At 35.0% G+C, this 20340-nt stretch overlaps 1 protein-coding gene across 8 annotated transcripts in view; it reads right to left on the bottom strand.

The window, feature by feature from the left end:
- Positions 1 to 5598: 5598 nt before the first annotated feature.
- The window catches only part of CACNA2D1 (calcium voltage-gated channel auxiliary subunit alpha2delta 1), a 520469-nt gene continuing 505727 nt past the window's right edge, over positions 5599 to 20340 (bottom strand). For all 8 annotated transcript variants that reach the window (XM_070787669.1, XM_070787670.1, XM_070787671.1 and 5 more), the window contains one exon: positions 5599 to 9670. In XM_070787669.1, coding sequence (XP_070643770.1) covers positions 9554 to 9670 — 117 coding nt within the window. In that variant the 3' untranslated portion in view covers positions 5599 to 9553. The remainder of the gene's footprint in view (positions 9671 to 20340) is intronic.

Raw genomic sequence — 20340 nt, 5'->3', positions numbered from 1 at the left:
TGAGCTTCTGAAACAAGAAGCAGAGGCTGGACAGCAATTAGATAGTGACTATTAATTTTATACACAAATATTTGTGGAGTCAATAGTATAAATAAGACTGATATATATAACAGTTAGAGGTGTTATATAACATGCACATGTTGGGGAGCTGGGATGTGGACCCAGGTAGTCTAACTGTGGAGCCTGGCATCTCTATTATGTACCTAATGGTCTTGCTTCAGTTAGAGCTCTTTGAGGTTCTGTGGAATAGATGAATGGGGCAGTCTGACATCAATCTGAAGCACTTATATTTTTAGTGGAATTTTAAAAGTTTTGGTTAGCTTTTTATCAGGGAAAACATCATTTAATTAAATACAGTATCTATAGAAACCAGATTGTTATAATATTATTTCCTAATTTTATTCTGACTTGCAGTATCATTTCCATAAGAATGAACCTTATTGACGGAGTTCACTGATAGTATTTATAGAAATCTGTGGTTCAACTCTGAGACATTTGATATCATCAGTATGACTAATAGGAATAGAATTTCCTCTGGTAGAAATCGTCTTAATGGTGGTCTTGTTTATCAACCACAATCAATGAAAACTTTATTGGTTATCAGCTATGTACAGATACAGAATCTGGATTAGAAGAGAAAATAAAACCTTAAGAAGTAGTCCTCAGAAAAATTGCAATTGAGTTGGAATCATAGGGTATGTTGCCAAAAAAGTGCTCAAAAAGGGGGTTAATTTAAAATTGAGCCAGTAACATACATCTAAATTGGGTTTGAAAAGTCTAATTCAGATCATCTGCACCAGAATTGTCACACCTGTCATTTAACACGCCGCCAGTAGTGTAATGGTGACTGCACACTAGAAATACCTGAGATTCTGAATTAGAGTGCATCCTGAGTCAGTATTTTAAAGAAAATGAATGAATAAAACCTCCAACAAGGGTTTCTAAATAAGTCCGTGTTAAAAATCATTATTCTGGAGTATACATTCCAGGCACTAGAGAATGTATCATCTTTGTATCCTCAGCACCTTGCAAAAGATCATTGACAATATTTCTTTTTTTTGTTGTTGTTTCTATATATATTCTTTAATTTTATTTTATTTTTAAACTTTACATAATTGTATTAGTTTTGCCAAATATCAAAATGAATCCGCCACGGGTATACATATGTTCCCCATCCTGAACCCTCCTCCCTCCTCCCTCCCCATACCATCCCTCTGGGTCGTCCCAGTGCACTAGCCCCAAGCATCCAGTATCGTGCATAGAACCTGGACTGGCAACTCGTTTCTCATATGATATTTTACATGTTTCAATGTCATTCTTCCAAATCTTCCCACCCTCTCCCTTTCCCACAGAGTCCATAAGACTGTTCTATACATCAGTGTCTCTTTTGCTGTCTCGTACACCGGGTTATTGTTACCATCTTTCTAAATTCCATATATATGCATTAGTATACTGTATTGGTGTTTTTCCTTCTGGCTTACTTCACTCTGTATAATAGGCTCCAGTTTCATCCACCTCATTAGAACTGATTCAAATGTATTCTTAATGGCTGAGTAATACTCCATTGTGTATATGTACCACGGCTTTCTTATCCATTCGTCTGCTGATGGACATCTAGGTTGCTTCCATGTCCTGGCTATTATAAACAGTGCTGCGATGAACATTGGGGTACACGTGTCTCTTTCCCTTCTGGTTTCCTCAGTGTGTATGCCCAACAGTGGGATTGCTGGATCATAAGGCAGTTCTATTTCCAGTTTTTTAAGGAATCTCCATACTGTTCTCCATAGTGGCTGTACTAGTTTGCATTCCCACCAACAGTGTAAGAGGGTTCCCTTTTCTCCACACCCTTTCCAGCATTTATTACTTGTAGACTTTTGGATCGCAGCCATTCTGACTGGTGTGCAATGGTACCTCATAGTGGTTTTGATGTGCATTTCTCTGATAATGAGTGATGTTGAGCATCTTTTCATGTGTTTGTTAGCCATCTGTATGTCTTCTTTGGAGAAATGTCTGTTTAGTTCTTTGGCCCATTTTTTGATTGGGTCATTTATTTTTCTGGAGTTGAGCTGTAGGAGTTGCTTGTATATTTTTGAGATTAGTTGTTTGTCAGTTGCTTCATTTGCTATTATTTTCTCCCATTCTGAAGGCTGTCTTTTCACCTTGCTAATAGTTTCCTTTGATGTGCAGAAGCTTTTAAAGTTAATTAGGTCCCATTTGTTTATTTTTGCTTTTATTTCCAATATTCTGGGAGGTGGGTCATAGAGGATCCTGCTGTGATGTATGTCAGAGAGTGTTTTGCCTATGTTCTCCTCTAGGAGTTTTATAGTTTCTGGTCTTACGTTTAGACAATATTTCTAAAGAGGAAGCCCTCATTTTCTCCTCTGGTTTTGTCTCACCTGTCCCTATTTCTAGTACTCTCCATTCTTTCCTAACTTGGGGGACTGTATTATTCCACACAATATTAAACTTCAAAAACCTGGGAGTAACTGTAACATTTTGTCCTTTCTTTTTTAGTACAAGTAGATCATGAAATTCTTTCCCGTTTCCCTTCTGAATACTTCTAAAATCAGTCCACTTTTTCTATCTAGCTTCCTATATGCCAATCAAGAAGTTTCTCACCTTGACAATAGCCTCTTAATTGGTTCTTTCCTGTAGGTATTCTACCAATAACCCATATTCCATCCAGGTTTTCCCTGAAATGCCAATCTCATCAAACTGTTTTCTGCTTAAAAACCTTCAGCAGCTTCCAGTTACCTAACCCCATGTCATCTGGAGGGGGCTCCAGGCTATGGTCCTTTTTATTTTCAGCGTCATCTTCCACTTCATATTAGCTACTTATCACCCTACCCCCAAGCCATACTGAACTCATAATCAGCTCCCTCCAGGTTCTTGCATGCGCCCCTCAGCTTTCACATACTCTCCACTCTTGTAATTGTATTGCTGCCTCTTTCCCTTAACTCAGTATCATGGCAACCTCCTCTGGCCACTCAGTCTAGCTAGGTTATTGTATTGTAAGCTCCCACAATATATATATTATTTCTTACATCAGAGAAATAATTCATTTCTTATTTCTATAAGAAATAAATGTGGGAACAATCATTTCTTATAGCACTTTATTGTAAATTCTTGTTAAATTTTCAATATTCCTACCCAGCAGTTCCATTAAGGAAGGTGCTGCTTTTTATTTTAAATAAGGCTCTACTTCTAACAGTTCAGTTGAATAGAGAATCAGTAAGTATCTTAAATGACAAATGATGCAGTTAATTAGGATCTGAAAAGCTCTAGGTCAAAATGATGATGCTGGCTGGGAAGATGATTATGGTAACAATATATAATAATCATGGAGACCATTGCTGAGAGCTGACAGTCTGGGCCCTATATATTAATTATATCATTTAGTCATCATTACCATCCTACTGTGCAGTTACTATTACTTTTTTAAGGATGAGGAAACTGAAGCTTGGAAACATCACATAATTTGCACGGGGTTACACAGCTATTAAGTAGTAAAGTCAGAAGCCAAATCTAAACAGCAGATTGCAGTTACTACGTGGCACACTGCTCTCCTAAGGACTAGGTCAGTATCTATCAGGTTTAGGAATTTTACAGATCAGTATAATTTTGCAATTATAAAAGGAGGGATTAGAGTGCAGATAAAATGGTATCTAACCTAAGTTTATTAACAGTTTCACTATTTACAATAGTTATCAGCTATCCCATAATTTCACAAAAGGTCAGTTTTTCTTAAACAATTTGAGAAAACAGTCCTCAATATAGAAAATTGCTATTGTTATTCCAACCTTGGTACATTATATTTTGTCCTTATATCAGTGAATATATTTTACAAGTAAACTTTAAAGACATGTCAGGGTCCTGAGATACTGAAAAATTACTATGATAAAGTAGTTTTGAAAAACTAAACCCATGCATCCAAGAAAACTCAAACTTTGAAAAACTTCACGAGTGTGCGTTTTGGTAAATATTTTAATCCACTACTACTTACAATATATAGTCAGGTGACTGAGTCCAGATTTAATCTTGAAAACATTCATGGCAGCAACAGAGAAACTGCCTAATTTATCATTACAATAAATGTGTTGAAGAAATGTTAAATCTAGCACACTTGACACTGGTGTATGCTTTTTTAAAATTTATAATAGATATGAACATGTGACATGATTACTAATTATAGCAAATTACATTGGCTTTCCAGTTACATAGTAATGTTAAATTTTTAAAAATATGCTTATTTAAAATAATCTATTAAATAAAAATATTATTATATAGTATTGTTGATTATATACCAATTTATAGAAAACTGTATTGGTGCTTTGTGAATAATGACCCAATTTTAAGATATAAAGAATTTGAGAATCAAGAAGTGCCCAAGACCTTGAAGTTATCAGACCTTCATATAAGGAACTTAAAATTTTCAGCACTAACCCATAAGGTCAGAGAGAACAAGCTTTTCATATCTAAAATTCTAAGGCCTCGTTGAGATATTGCAAAGAATAAATGTTAAATACACACACATATTTTTAGTGTTATACTTGAAGTAATGGGGCAACTGTGCAGCAACGGATAGTTGATTTTACTGTATTAAATTGTTGTTTAGTACTGAGTCGTGTCTTAAGTAGAGGTGTTCTGAATGTGTTTGCAGGTAGAGGGAAGAAAGTCTGTAGAAAAGGGAGACTGAATATGCTTGAGAAAGGAGGATTGATGAGGCGTGGTCCCTAGGGAAGAGGTGGGGATGGGATCAAGATGATTGATAGAGGAAATGAGGGTAGCAGGGAGTAAGAGGATTGATTGAGGGGATAAATTGGTTCAGAATGAAGCCAGATGTTCAAAAAGCAAATGTTATTCACCTTACCCTTTTTACTAGTTTCCCTGTTAAAATGCCTTGATCAGAAACAAGGAGTCAGATTTTCCAGTAATCACCATCATTGGTAGCCCACATACTACATTCCTCTTCTGTGTAGGTATTCTTGCTCTCTTTCTTAAAGAGTTCCCAAAATGAAAAATAGGCTTACATTATATTAGATTCTACAGAATACCAGGCTCATTACTTAATAGGTGAGCATAGGAGGGCAGGTGGTAAGCTGGTCTAAATGTAAAAGGCATATACAAGTTAAAAAATTCTGTATATTATATTTCACTGTGTCAGCTTTTATTTGCTATAACGTAGCTATCAGCTAGGAGGGATAGTTGTGTTAATCACATGTATAACAGTTATATGCATTTCATATATTTCACTTGTTTCTTTCAAACTATTTTCCCACAGTCTTTAAAGAAGCATGGAAACATTATTTTTGTATAGAAAAAAATTTCTTACGTAAGTCAAAAGTTTGTTTTAATAAGTTCCTAACTATCTTGATGGCAGAAGCACATGTGAGAAGGGTCAGAGTTATGCAAAGGAGTTGCAATTAAATTTGTTTGTGAGTTGAGGTTGAAACTGTAAAAGCACTTTTATAATGCCAGATTTTATTTTCACAATCTACAATTCTCTCCACTGGAAAGCCTGCTTTCTTAAACTGTATGTATGACAGAGACCTCTGGTTCTTTGAACTGAATTTTAAATAATTAAATAATCAAAGCTGGTGACTTTAAATGATAAACTTTTATTCTGAATATACTGTTTTTGCACAAGATTTAACACAACATTTTCTGGGATTATAAATATTTTTATAACAGTAATATACAAATTTTTACAAAAATGTTTTTATCAGGCTAATTTCCACAAAAGTGTCAAGAGAACATAATAAAGGGGAGAAAGTATCTTTTGTTCACAAAGCCACTTGGCCTTTTTCATGGATGCACACTGAGCATTTCAATAAAAGTATCCCTAATAGAAATGATCCAACAACATACAGCACAACAAAAAAGACAGCTCTGTCAGGTCACACTGTAGACTTAATTGGCATCTTTTCAAGACAGTATCCCATTAGTCTCAGAATTTCTTTGAGTTAATCTTGTGAATTAGAAATAAAGTAGATGAAACTGTTGGTAAAGGTTTTCTAAGACTTTAACATCCTGGAACTTTTTCAAGAAATCAAGAAACTTCATACCTTTGCTTTATTGATTTGTTCTTTACAGAAATGTACATGGAATAATAGCAGTATTAACATTCTGTGCTATGGGAAAACAACACAGGTCCCGGCTCCAGATAATTGTAACATATTTGAAACTGTGGGCAGGTGAGACCATCATTCTACTGTATCCTCTGAGTCACAACATCCATTTTGTTTCCCTAGGTCAGCCTCTGTACCTCTAGACACTTTAATGTCAACTAACATGATTAATGGAATAGTTCAGAGTTTAAATTAAGACATAGAATTTAAGCTTTGGTGGAGAGAAAGATTTAAATGAGATGTAAAATACAAAAGAGCATCAAATAAGCAAGTAACACTTGAGTTGCAAAGGTCACTTAAAAGGGATACTGCCTATTTGAACCCAGTAAGGCCAGTTTTAAAGTTAATAAAAGGAATAGTATAGGAAAACTTACAAATGGCAGCAACACTGTCTAGATTTTTCCAAGTTAAGCAATAATGCCTCAAGCATTAGAAACATGAAAAAAGATCATACTAAAATCTTATTAGACCCAGGACCTAAAAATCTCTTCAGTCAAACTTGCTAACTATGTCATGTTAAAAACCTGTTACAAATATGGACCACGATTGGTGTTTGGCAGTAATGCTGGTTGTTCAAATGAAGAAAATATAAACAAATCATTAATGCAAAATCCATTTCTGTTATTCAACTCCAATACAAGACTTATTTTGGTTTTGTTTTAGTGAAAACTACACAGCTGCGTGAGCACAGCAAAACATTAGGTAAGCAAAAGGAGTTCAAAAGCTTTTTTCTTGATCTCTTGTACTATTAAGTCTTTGAAAATTAATATTATAACAGGCTGTGATTTAAGTTATTGTTCAACAATCAAAACTCAGAAAAATCCTAAAGTAAACATAATAATTGGATGGGATGAGTGTTACGGTCTTTCAAAATGCATGAAGACTAGTATTAGGTATGAGAACAATTTTTAGTCAGAGAGCATGTTCTTACCCAATTTATTAACATATATGTGTCTGTCATAATATATGTTTAATTTATAACAGAAAATAAAGGATCATGGCAAGACTCATATACATAAATATATTTTGATGGCAAATGAAATCAAATAGGACTCTGCCAGGAGATGCCAAGTTTCACTGTGATGAACACAACATGTAGTTGATGAAAACACACTTCAGTGACATTAGCCATGAAAATATATTTAATAGATTTTAAAGATAATTTTAAGGTAGTCTGTTGTATGCTGGAAGCAATTTGCTTGTTTTAATGTGCGTCGTTTATGTACACAAGCTAACATAACTATATTTCGATATCCCCTTCTCAACACTTTCATGATTTAAAATAGTCTAGCAAAAGTTAACAATAAGTTTTAAATATTTAATTAACAAACAACATGATTTAAACATATTGTTACTAGAGTGAGAAGTTCCATATTTTTTTAAATCACTTTGGTGTTTTCTAAAATGTCAATACCAGTTACAAATGAGACTACAAAACCACAACAATGTATTAGAAATGGTAACTGATGTCAACTCTTAGAACGATAGTTGGCAAAGTGATTCCATTTCCCCCTAGCCCCGTTTTTAAATAAAAAAATATTTTAAATAAGGAAATGTACACAAGTGGTGCCTAGGGTATATTAGTGGTGAAGGGAATTACAAATGTGTGCAAAGCTAAAAACAAAACAAATATATCTTTTAAACTATGCTAAAGAATTGGTTATATCTTTGATATATGAAGCATATTAAAGCATACTGGATAATGTTAATAAGATTTTTACTTAAAAATGATATATAAGAAAATTTCCAGCATAGACACATACCAGTTTCTGGCATGTTTGAAAAAAGAGCAAATATCTGCATACTTCCAGCCTTCAGCAGAATTATTCCCTATAATTGTTACACATTCATTGTTTTTATCCTTTCTTCAAATACTGTTTAACCCTGAAAATAATCTTTTAAAGCATAAATAAATTCTACCATATTACTCTATAATGAAATATCTGATTTAATACACTAACCATTTTCACTAATGAGGTTGTATAAAAACAATTTTGATTATTCACAATCAAGTATTCATGTGCATACATAGAGATTCAAGGTTTCCTATTTGTTCAGAGTATTGTAAAACCCTCATCAAACTGTGTGGAAATTTTGGTCAAGTGCTCGTATCATTTAAAACGGAGGCAACAAAAGCAGCAGCGAGTTTGGGATTGTACGTGCTACTATTCCAGCGAACAGAGAGGAAACCTAGGATGTCTCTTCACTGAGAACATATATGTACTCTTCAAAAAATAAATGTGTCAAATCTGATTTATGTACTTAAAATATCTGTACATAGGTTTTCAGGCAAAAGCACGAATCTGTATAAAATCCATTAATTCCCATTTCACCATTTACCTAATCCAATCATTCAGCATTTACATTGCACAGTATATTCAGAGTAGTTTAAAGACATTTTAAAAGATGACTTAAGTGCATTACACTGCAAGGTTCAGATTCTTACATAACAATAATGTCACTCAGTTAACTTTTCAATGGACTATACTCTACAGTAAGAGAGAAACAAACCGAAGTTAAAATAGCAGCAGCATCATGCAAAATACCCTTGGTAACCAAAGTTCATTTATCACAAGAAAAAACATTTCCCCTCCCCCCAACAAGCTTTTCTTAGAGCATTTTGAAGTTTCTGGCTAGCACTACGGAACTTTACTGTGAACAAAAAGGACATTACATCAAAGCATTTATTAAGGGCTCACATATATGAGGACATATGTCGCATATTAATTCTACCCTCAAGCACCTTTAATTTAATTTCTTAGTTATTATTTTCAAACAATCAATCCATTATACCCACCAAAACTTGGCCATCATTTGTGTTATATTTCTGGCAAAGAAGCCATTCTTCATAAGGCATTTTATTCATGGCATTTTTTTTTTTGTAGAAAATAAGCCATTATTTCTATTTTGTCAGATTATACCAATGTTAATTCTTTCTCCCTCTGTGTCTCTCTATATATTTCCAATAATAACTACTCAAAGCAGGAAATAATTTTTAACAGAAGAGTAAGTGAAGGAAAAAAAAAACAACTCTTTTCCCCAAGAGATTTTCTTGGTAAAAGAACAAGGATTGCAGCAAGTCAAAATCAAGACAATTTGCACGATCCATAAACAACTGTGTGGGGAGCCCTTTAACATGTAATCACCAACAATGCAACAACAAGTTTTCAAATTTTCCAATAGAGCATGTATAGAATTCTGCTTCGATGTTATACATAGATGATGCAGCATTCACACAAGTTGAAGGATCTGACACCCTGACATGCAGCCAGTGGGTGCCTTATGAGTCTGCGTCTTAGATGGATGCCATGGGGTGGGCCCAGCTAGTGGTCTGCTGAGTTCGCAGTTGACCCTATTTTAATGCAGTTGAGGGCTCCTGTTTCAGCAGGGTCTGGAGTTGAATCTGCAGATTTGGTTTGAGAAGGTCATAACTGGTGGTGTCTGCTGCCAGATAAGAGCCAAAGTAGCACACACTGGATGCCGATGATGGACCACAGGGAGGGGTTTAATCCAGAGACACCACCACAGTCGGTATAGTCCTCCTGTTGGAAAGAAAAGGGAAAAGAAAACTCCTGAAAAATATTTCCTAAGACATCTTTCCAAGTACCCTATGCTTAGTCCACTCACCTTAAAATGCTGCTTTGCTTTGAATCCAGATAAATTACATTGTCCTATATTTCACTATTCAACAATTTTGGATTAATCAATTTTCCCAGGACCATTTGAAGAATGCCTTACATTTTTAGTTGTAGAGTCTGATGATTATTAAAGGAAATACTTTAATAATAAATGCTGAGTTGAGTGATACACCAATTTCTGAAGTAAAAGAAAACCCTTACTTTCACAGTGTCAAGCATCCTTATATATTTATAAATATAAGATATAAAAATGTAACAGTCTGTTTTATAATTCCAAAGAATTAACATATTAGCAATTATGCTCTATAAGGCAAAGTTTGAGACTGGTAGAATAAATAAGTAAATTTGAAAAATGAGGATTTATTTTCCATATCCAGTATCAAAGGTTGTACATGTAGCATCTGGACCTTCGTCAAGAATTAAACAAACAATAATGTAGTTGCACCCTCAAGGAAGGACACTTTGAAAACTTATATCCAAAATAAAGAGCTAAGCTAGCAAGAGAGATTTGTTCTATTCAGAGAACCATGAAATACAAGCTACCCATTTGCTCATTTGCATCCCCTATTGTCTACTCGTGGATCATTAGATTCCTTGGTAACACAAAATTACTTTTATTCCTAGGTTCTGTATTCTGTAATATTTTTTGCATCCTTTGATTCCTTTATGAATTGCATTTTAAAAAAACTTCCTATCTTAAGAGGTAAAATGACTAGGCATAAGATAAGCTACAAGGATATATTATACAACATGGGGAATGTAGCAATATTTTATAACTATAAATGGGATAAAAACCTTTAAAAATTGTGAATCACTATATTTTACACCTGGAACTTTAATATTATAGGTCAATTATACTTCAAAAAAAAAAAAAAAACTCCACAAGAAAATCCCTTATCTCATTGTTTTCCTAAACATCTTTTAAGAATTCACTAATCCAAGGTTCATCTAATAGTCAGAATAACAGGTTATGAAAGAATATAGTAAGAATATTTTTACAAAGACTCTGAACTCCCAGACACTAAAACAATGGCTCTTTTTGCTCAGTAGCGTTTAATACAGTGCCTGTCACCGAGCATATAAATTTCTTCTTGAACTGTATTTTAAGGCAGTAGAAGTCTGTTAAAGGTAAATCTGAAGCAAAATAATCCACTAAAGAACATTTTGTTTTTCACATCTCAGAGGTGGGATTCCTGGATCGTATAGTAATTATATTTTTAATTTTCTGAGGAACCTCAATATTGTTTTCCATAGTGGCTGCACCAATGCACTCTCCCACCAACAATGTGTAAAGATAGTCCACAGCCTTGCCAGCATTTATCTCTTGTCATTTTGATAATAGCCATTCTAACAGGTATGAGGAGATACTCATGGTTTTGACTTGTATTGTTCTGATGTTTAGTGACATTAAGTATCTTTTCATGTACTATTGGACATCTGTACATCTTCTTTGTAAAAATGCTTATTGAGATCCTTTGCTAATTTTAAAATCAGATTATTTCTTTTATATTGAGTTATATGAGTTCTTTATCGATTTTGGATACTGGCCCCTTATCACATACACGAATTGCAAACATTCCCTCCCATTCTATGGGCTACCTTCTAATTCTGTTGTTTTCCTTTGCTGTGCAGAAAATTTTAAGTTTGATGTTATCCCACTTTTTTGTTGTTGCCTTTGCTTTTCCATGGTGACAAGTCCAAACAGTCATGACCAAAACCAGTGCCAAGAAGATGACTCCCTGTGTTTTCTCCTAGATTTATCATGGTTTCAGGTCTTCACGTCATTAATCCATTTTGAGTTGATTTTTGTGTATGGTGTTAAGATAGTCGTCCAGTTTCATTCTTCTGCATATGGCTGTTCAGTTTTCCTGTTACTGCAGCTGCTTAATATAGTGAACAGCTATACATACATATAGTAAACATAATATAGTGAACAGCTATATATACATCAAATCAAGATGTATCATGCATCCAACTTTCTCCTTCAAGATTGCTTTGGATATTTGGGTCTTCTATAGTTTCATATATGTATTTTAGGATTGTTCTAATTCTGTGAAAAATGTCATTGAAATTTTGATGGTGATTGCATGGAATCTGTGAATTACTTTGGGTGGTATGGATGTTTTAACAATTCTTCTAATCTCTGAGCTCTGAATATCTTCCATTTATTTCTTTCATCTCTGCCTTATAGTTTTCAATATATAGGTCTTTCACTTCTTTGGTTAAAATTATTCTTATTCATTTTGATGCAATTTTAAGTGGAATTACTTTCTTAATTTCTCTGAGAGTTCATTATTATTATACAGAAATAAATGTTCTTTGTACATTAATTTTATATTTTGTATTTTTACTTAATTTATTAACTCAGTTTCTTGGTTGAGTCTTTAAGACCTTCTATATATAATATCATGTAGTCTATAAATAATGCCTTTATTATGTTGATACACATTCCCTTTATATCCATGGTTTTGAGAGTTATCATAAACGGGTGTTGAATTTTTGCTGAATGCTTTTTCTGCATCTGTTAAGATGATCGTATGATTTTTAGCCTTCATTCTATTAATGTGTATATCACATCAGTTGATTTTGTGGTTTGTGAACAATCATTGCATTCCAGGAATAAATCCCACTTGATCATGGTGTATGACCTTTTTAAAGTATTGTTGAATTAATTTGATAATGTTGAGAATTTTTCATCTATTTTCATCAAGGATATTGACTTGCAATTTTCTTGTAGTGCTCTTGTCTGGTTTGGTATCATGGTAATAAGACTGGCTTTGTAAAAATGAATTAGGAAGTATTCATTTCTCTCTTATTTTTTTGGAGTTTACAAGGGACAGGTATTAATTGTTCTTTGAATGATGGTAGAATTCACAAGTGAGGCCATCTGGTTGTGGACGTTGTTGGAAGGTTTTTGATAACTGATTCAATCTTCTTACTAGTAACTGGTCTGTTTAGATTTTCTATTCCTCCATGAATGGGTCTTGATAGGTTGTATGTTTCTAAAAAATTATCCATTTCTTCTAGGTTGTTGGATTTTTTTGCAATTTTAAATTGTATTACTATTTCTTCCTTGGTCTGTTAATATTTGCTTTATATATTTAGGTGCTTCTATGTTGGAGAAGGAAATGGCACCCCACTCCAGTACTATTGCCTGGAAAATCCCATGGACAGAGTAGCCTGGTAGGCTACAGTACATGGGGTCACAAAGAGTTGGACACGACTGAGCGACTTCACTTTCACTTTATGTTGGGTGCATAAATATTTACAAAATGTTTATATCCTTTTGTTAGATTGACCTTTTTTATTATGTGATGATCATGATGTCTCTTACTACAGTTTTTGTATTAAAGCCTATTTTGTCTACGTATATACCTATCCAGCTTTCTTCTGGTTTCTATTTGTATGGAATACCTTTTTCCATTTCAGTCCATGAATGTCTGTAAAGTTGAAATGGGACTCTATAGTTATTATAACTGTTATAAATATAACATGTTTATTTAAACCTCATAATATTTAGTGCTATATATACAATAAGTTATAACATCTTACCGACTTATTTTGAGACTTAAATTCAAATGTATTCTGAAACTACTCTTTTCTTCATGTTCTGTGCTTTTGATTTCACAATTTACATATTTTTCGTCTGTGTAACCACTGGTTATTGTATGATAGCTATTTTTACTATATTTGTTTATGTGATTAACCCACTGTCATTACAATATTAGATTATTCTGAATTTATCTATTTTTACCAGTGAGATTTATACTTTGATATGTTTTCCTGTTACTAATTAGTGCTGTTTTGTTTCAGTTTAAAGGAGTGCCTTTAACATTTCTTGTAAGGTCAGTCTAGTGGTAATGAACTCCAGTATTCGCTTGTCTACAACTCTATTTATCCTTCGAATTGGAAGGACAGTTTACTAGATAAGAGTATTTTTGGTTGGTAGGGTTTTTTCTCAGTACTTTACATACATCATGCTACTCACATCAGGCTCGCTCATTTTGGTGGAAAGATACTGGTAGCCTTAAAGGTCTCTTTGTTTGTAACAAGTATTCTTGCTTCTTTTAAGATTCTCTTATTACTTAAAAATTTTTAATATTAGAGTATAGTTGATACACATTGTCATGTCAGTTTCAGGTGTACTGCGAAGTGATTCATTTATACATAGACATATATCTACTTTTTGGGATTATTTTCTTATATAGCTTATTACAGGAGAAGGCAATGGCACCCCACTCCAGTACTCTTGCCTGGAAAATCCCATGGACGGAGGAGCCTGGTGGGCTGCAGTCCATGTGGTTGCTAAGAGTCGGACATGACTAGCGACTTCACTTTCTCTTTTCACTTTCATGCACTGGAGAAGGAAATGGCAACCCACTCCAGTGTTCTTGCCTGGAGAATCCCAGGGATGGGGGAGCCTGGTGGGCTGCCGTCTCTGGGGTCACACAGAGTCGGACACGACTGAAGTGACTTAGCAGCTTATTGTAGAGTGTTGAGTGGCATTTCCTGTGGTTTACAGTAGATCCTTGTTGATTATCTATTGTAGGTATATTAGTGTGTATATGTTAATCCCAATCCCAAAATGTATACCTCCCTGACATTTCCCTTTCGGTAACGATAAGTTTGTTTTTGAAGTCTGTGAATCTGTTTCTGTTTTGTAAATAAGTTCATTTGTATATCATATTTTTAAATTCCACATATAAGTGATATCATATGCTATTTGTCTTTGTCACTTACTTCACTTAGTGTGATAATCTCTAAATCCATCCATGATATTGCTGCAAATGGCAATATTTTGTTCTTTAATGGCCAGATAATACTCTGTTGCATATATGTACCCCAGGTTCTCTACCTATTCCTCTGATGATTGACATGTAGGTTGCTTTCATGTTCTGTCTATTGTAGATAGTGCTGTGATGAACACTGGGGTGTCTGTCTCTTTTCCAATTATAGTTTTCTCCAGATCCAGGCCCAAGAGTGGGAGTGTTAGATCATACAATAACTCTATTTTTAGCTTTTAAGGAACCTGCATATTGTTCTCCACAGTGGCCACCTTCCCAGCAACAATGCAGGAAGGCTCCCTTTCCTGCACACCCAGTGTTTTGTGGACATTTTATGATAGTTGTTCTGATTGGTGCAAGGTGACACCTCATTACAGTTCTGATTTCAATTTCTCTAGTTAGTGATGTTGAGCATCTTTTCATGTGCTTTTTGGCCATGTATGTTTTAGTTACTTATAATTAATTTTTATTAGTGTATAGACGATTTGCAACATTGTTGGTTTTCTCTAGATAGCAAAGTGAATCAATTATATGTGTGTATAGATAGACAGATAGAATGATTGATTATGTCATATATGATATGACAGATAGAAAAGAATGATTCTTTTCCCATGTAGGTCATTACAGATTATTGAAAAGAGTTCACTGTGCAAACAGGTTTCCATAAATTATTATAGTATATAATAACATTTTAACAAGTTTAAATTATTTTGTATAGTCAGTATATGTCATTCCCAATCCCCCAATTCACCCCTCTGCCCCCTTTCCCCCTTAATAACCATGTTTGTTTTCTATATCTGTAACTCTGTTTTTGCTTTGTAAATAGGTTCATTTGTACCATATTTTAGATCCCACATGTCATCTGCATGTCTTTGGAGAAATTTAGATCTTCTGCTCATTTTTGATTGCATTGTTTATTGATATTGAGCTGCATGAGCTATTTGCATGTCTTGGAGAGTAATGCCTTGCCAGTTGATTCACTGCAAGTATTTTCTCGCACTGTGTGGACTGTCTTTTCATTTTGTTTGTGATTTCCTTTGCTGTGAAAAAATTCTTGAGTTTAAGTAGGTTCCATTTGTTTGTGTTCATTTTCATTACTCTAGGAGGCTGATCCAAAAAGATAGTGCTGTCATTTATGTCAAAGAGTATTCTGCCTGTGTTTTCCTCTAAGAGTTTTATAGTATCTGGTTTTACAATTAGGGCTTGAATCCATTTTGAGTCTATTTTTGTGTGTGGTATTAGAGAATGTTCTAGTTTCTTTCTTTCACACATGTAGCTGTTCAGTGTTCCCAGCACCATTTGTTGAAGAGGCTGTCTTGTCTTCTTTGTCATAGATTTACCAGAGATTGTCTTGCCATCTTTGTCATAGATTTACTCTTGAAAATTTAGAGACCAATACAAAGACACATTAATTAAAACATATTAGAAATAAAACACTATGTAAATTTAAGGCATACATGTTAATTTGATAATTTATGTACTGTAATATAATTGCCATTGTAGTGATAATTAGCACCTCTATTATATTACATAAATATCCTTTTTTTTAGTAGTTGGAATAATTCATTTATTAGTCTCTTAGCAAGTTCGATGACTATAGTAGTTTTCTATATTCAGTGTACTGTGCATTAGCTCTCTAGAGCTTATCTACTACCTGTTCTAAGATTTACCCTTGAACAACATCTGTCTTATCCCCTACCCCCTATTCCATGGTAACCACCATTTATTCTGTTTTTATGAGTCTGGCTTTGTAGATTTTACACACGGTACTTGTCTTTCTTAATTAGCATAATATGCCCAAAGTCCACCCATGCTGTTGCAAAGGGCAGTCTGCACTTTCTCGTGGCTGAAAAGTATGTTGTTGTGTGCCTATATGCACACATAAGCATAAATGCCACCTCTTGTTTATCTGTTCACTGGTTTACGGACATCTAGGTTGTCTCCATATCTTTTTTTTTTTTTTTTAAACTTGACATAATTGTGTTAGTTTTGCCAAATATCAAAATGAATCCACCACAGGTATACATGTGTTCCCCATCCTGAACCCTCCTCCCTCCTCCCTCCCCATACCATCCCTCTGGGTCGTCCCTGTGCACTAGCCCCAAGCATCCAGTATCGTGTATCAAACCTGGACTGGCAACTCGTTTCATACATGATATTTTACATGTTTCAGTGCCATTCTCCCAAATCTTCCCTCCCTCTCCCACAGAGTCCATAAGATTGTTCCTGACCATTGGGAATAATGCTACACTGAATGTGGAGTACGGTTATTGCCTCAAAATCCTGTTTTCATGTCTTTTGCATATATACCCAGAAATAGAATTGATGGATCATAATACTAGATTTATTTTTATCTGAGGAACCTCCATATTGGTAGCACCAATTTACATTTCAACCAACAGTATATAAATGTTCCCTTTTATTCGTATTTCACCAATACCTATTGTCTCTCATCTTCATGATGATATCCATTCCAACAGGTGTGAGGTGGCAGGTCACTGCAGTCTTGTGTTTCCTTGAAGAAAGGTCTATTTAGTTTTTCTGCCTGTTTGTTAGTTGGATTATTTTGTTTTTGAGTTTGAGTTTTTTATATATTTTGGATTTTGGAGATAAAATCCCTTATCTGATACATGGTTTGCAAATTTTTTCTTGAAATCTGTTGCTTTTTCATCTGGTCAGGTGTTGATTTTGCTGTGGAGAAGCATTCGAGTTTGATGTAGTCTCATTTGCTTATTTTTGCTTTTACTGCATGTACTTTTGGTGTTACATCCAAAAATCATTGCCAATAACAATGTTGAGGAGCTTCCTATGTTTCTACTAAGTTTTATAGTTATTAGGCTTTATTTTTAAATCTGTTATCCATTTTGAGTTAATTTTTGTGAGTGGTGTAAGATAGGAGTCCAATTTCATTGTTCTGCATTTGTTTATCCCATCTCCCCATCATCATTTGTTAAAGAGGCTATTATTTCCCATTGGGTGTTCTTGGCTCCATTAGCAAATATTAGTTGACAGTGTATGCAGGGATTTAATTCTGCTCTGTTCTGTTGGTCTCTGTCCATTTTTATGCCACTACCATACCTTTAAAAATAATTTATTATTACTGTAGCTTTGTAGTAAAGTCAAAAACAGGACATGATACCTCCGGCTTTGTTATTTTTTCTGAGAAATGCTTTGACTATTTGCAGACTTTGTCACTTCATATAAATTTTGAGATTTTTTTTTTCTGTCTGTAAAGAATACCATTGGTATTTTGATGGAGATTGTGTTGAATCTACAGTTGACTTTGAGTAGTATAGATATTATAACAATATCAATACTTATGATCAATTAATATGGGATGTCTTTCCATCTGTTTGTGTTGGCTTCATTTCTTTCAGGAAAGTCTTGTAGTTTTAATTTAATAGAGAACTTTCATTTTGTTGGTTACAGTTCTTTCCAGATAGTTCATTGTTTTTGACGGCATTGTGAATGTGACAGCTTTAGATACTTCATCTTTTGTGTAGAGAAATACAACTGATTTTTGTATGCTGGCTTTAGACCCTGAAATTTAATAAAATTGTTGATTAGTGAGAGTTTTTTGGGGTAGTTTTTATATACAGAATCGTATCATGTGCTATGAATTTGGAGGTATTTCCTCTTCCTTACTTGGTTTGCGTGTTATTAGGATACCTCTTATCTGTAACTCTCTAGGCTTCCTAGATTTGGATAGCTGTTTCTTTTCTCAGGTTAGGAAAGTTTTCAATCATTATTTCTTCAAACAGTTTTCTACCCGTGTCTGCCTTTCTTTTCCTTCTGGGACACTAGAACGTGAATTTCAGTCTACTTGATGTTGTCTTGTAAGTTGCTTTAGCTTCACTTTATCTTCACTTTCTTTATTCTTTTTGGTTCCTGATGGAATGAATCACTGCTCTGTTTGTGAGTTTACTGATACTTTCTTCCACTTCATCTAGTCTGCTATTTGAACTCCTCTCTATTGGCCTTACTGTATTTGTCAGCTCTGTGACATTTGTTTGATACTTTCTTGTATATTCTTTGCTGAAATTCTCAGTTCATACATTCTTTTCCTGATATGGTGACCATCCTTATGACCGTATTTTGAACTCTTCCTCATGTCAGTCCCTCTTCTCTGTATCATTAAGGTCTGTTTGTGGAGTTCTCTTTCTTTTAAAACATATTTTTCTGTTTCTTCACTTTCCTTGACACTCTGTGCTGTGGTTTCCCTTGCATCCTAGTAGTTGAGGGTGTGCTAACAGCTGTCAGTGTCCCAGTGGGGAAGATATCGGTCAGCACTCAGAAACAGGCTGATTGGAGGCTGGATCCTCAGGCAGCAGCTTCCAAAGTATGCCAAAGCACCTCTTTCAGGGAAAGACTGCAGGATGGGCATTTCTGTCTGCTCCCTCTGTGCTGAATTCTGAGGGGACAGGCATTTGAGAACTATTTGTTTGCTATGGTCCTTTGATGGACGTGAATGCGAGCCCTGCCGGCTCTCAGAGCCAAGTGACAAAAGGGTGTGTCCTTTGGGAAGCTACTTCAAAAGTCAAGGTGCGGTGCCAGATGGGATCACAAGCTTCTTTTAGGAAGATACCACTGACCTGGAGTGAGTCAGAGGGTCAGTGGGCATAGTCTACCCCTTCGCCTGTCTCCAGGGAGTCTTGAGGTAAGTCCCTAAATGTGAGCTAAATTAGAAGCCTTACTTGCAGGCAATCTTTTAAAGTATGCAAATAGCCTCCCTAAAGGAAAGGTTGGGAGAAGTGCGTTTCTCTGCTCCCTCTTCTGAGCTTTGGAAGGATAGCCACAGGGAGTCCTTGCAAATTTGTTAAAAATTGTTTCTTTGTATTTGTAGTCTTGTCTGTCATATGAACACAAGCCCCATTAGGCTTTCAAAGCTAGAAGTTTTGGGGGCCCATCCCTCAGGTTAGAGTCTTAAAAGTTGGGGTGTTGTACATATATACAATGATTCCATCGCTTAGCCATAAAAAGAAAACCAAGTAAAGTAAATCAGAAAGAGGAAAACAATTATCTTATATTGATGCATATATAAGGAATCTATAAAAAGGGTACCAATGAACCTGTTTTCAGAGCAGACAGAGATGCAGAATGGATGTGAGGATACAATAGAGGAAGGAGAGGGTGGGATGAATTGAGAGAGTAGCACTGACACATATGCACTATTATGTGTAAAATAGATGACTGGTGGGAAGCTGTACCGCACAGGGAGCTCAGCTCGGTGCTCTGTGATGACCCAGATGGGTGAGATGGGGGCAGGGGTGAGTGAGGCTCAGAGGGAGGAGGGGATATACATATATTTATAGCTGATTCATGTTGTTGCACAGGTGAAACGAACAACACTGTAAAGCAATTATCCTCCAATTAAAAATAACAATTAAAAAAAAAATTGGGATGTTAGATGTTCAACCTAAACCCTGCACTGCTCAGGTCGAAGCTGGAAGTTGTGAGTTCCTTTCTAATTGTATGTTGCTGTGCCGAGTGTGTGGTTTACGAAGACAATGTTCCTCAGCTTTTCCTACTCATTTGGATGCGTATTACATTCACTCAGTGCGTAAGAGTTGCTCATCTACTTGCTACATTTCTCTCAGAGGGTATTGCTCTTTTTATAGCTGTAGGTTTGTTAGGTCTGTGAGTTAAGGTGAGTTTTAAGTCTACTCTGTCACCATCTTGGACCAGAAACTCAGTAACTCACGCTTCTAAACCTTTACCCTTGAATGCGCCTCTGAGCTCCACATGCACTGAGCACTATCACCTCTCCTTCTGATTCTCAGAAATATCTTA

This window comes from Bos indicus, chromosome 4 (genome assembly GCF_029378745.1).
Source record: "Bos indicus isolate NIAB-ARS_2022 breed Sahiwal x Tharparkar chromosome 4, NIAB-ARS_B.indTharparkar_mat_pri_1.0, whole genome shotgun sequence".
NCBI lineage: Eukaryota > Metazoa > Chordata > Mammalia > Artiodactyla > Bovidae > Bos > Bos indicus.
This window is presented reverse-complemented; position numbering and strand designations above follow the sequence as displayed.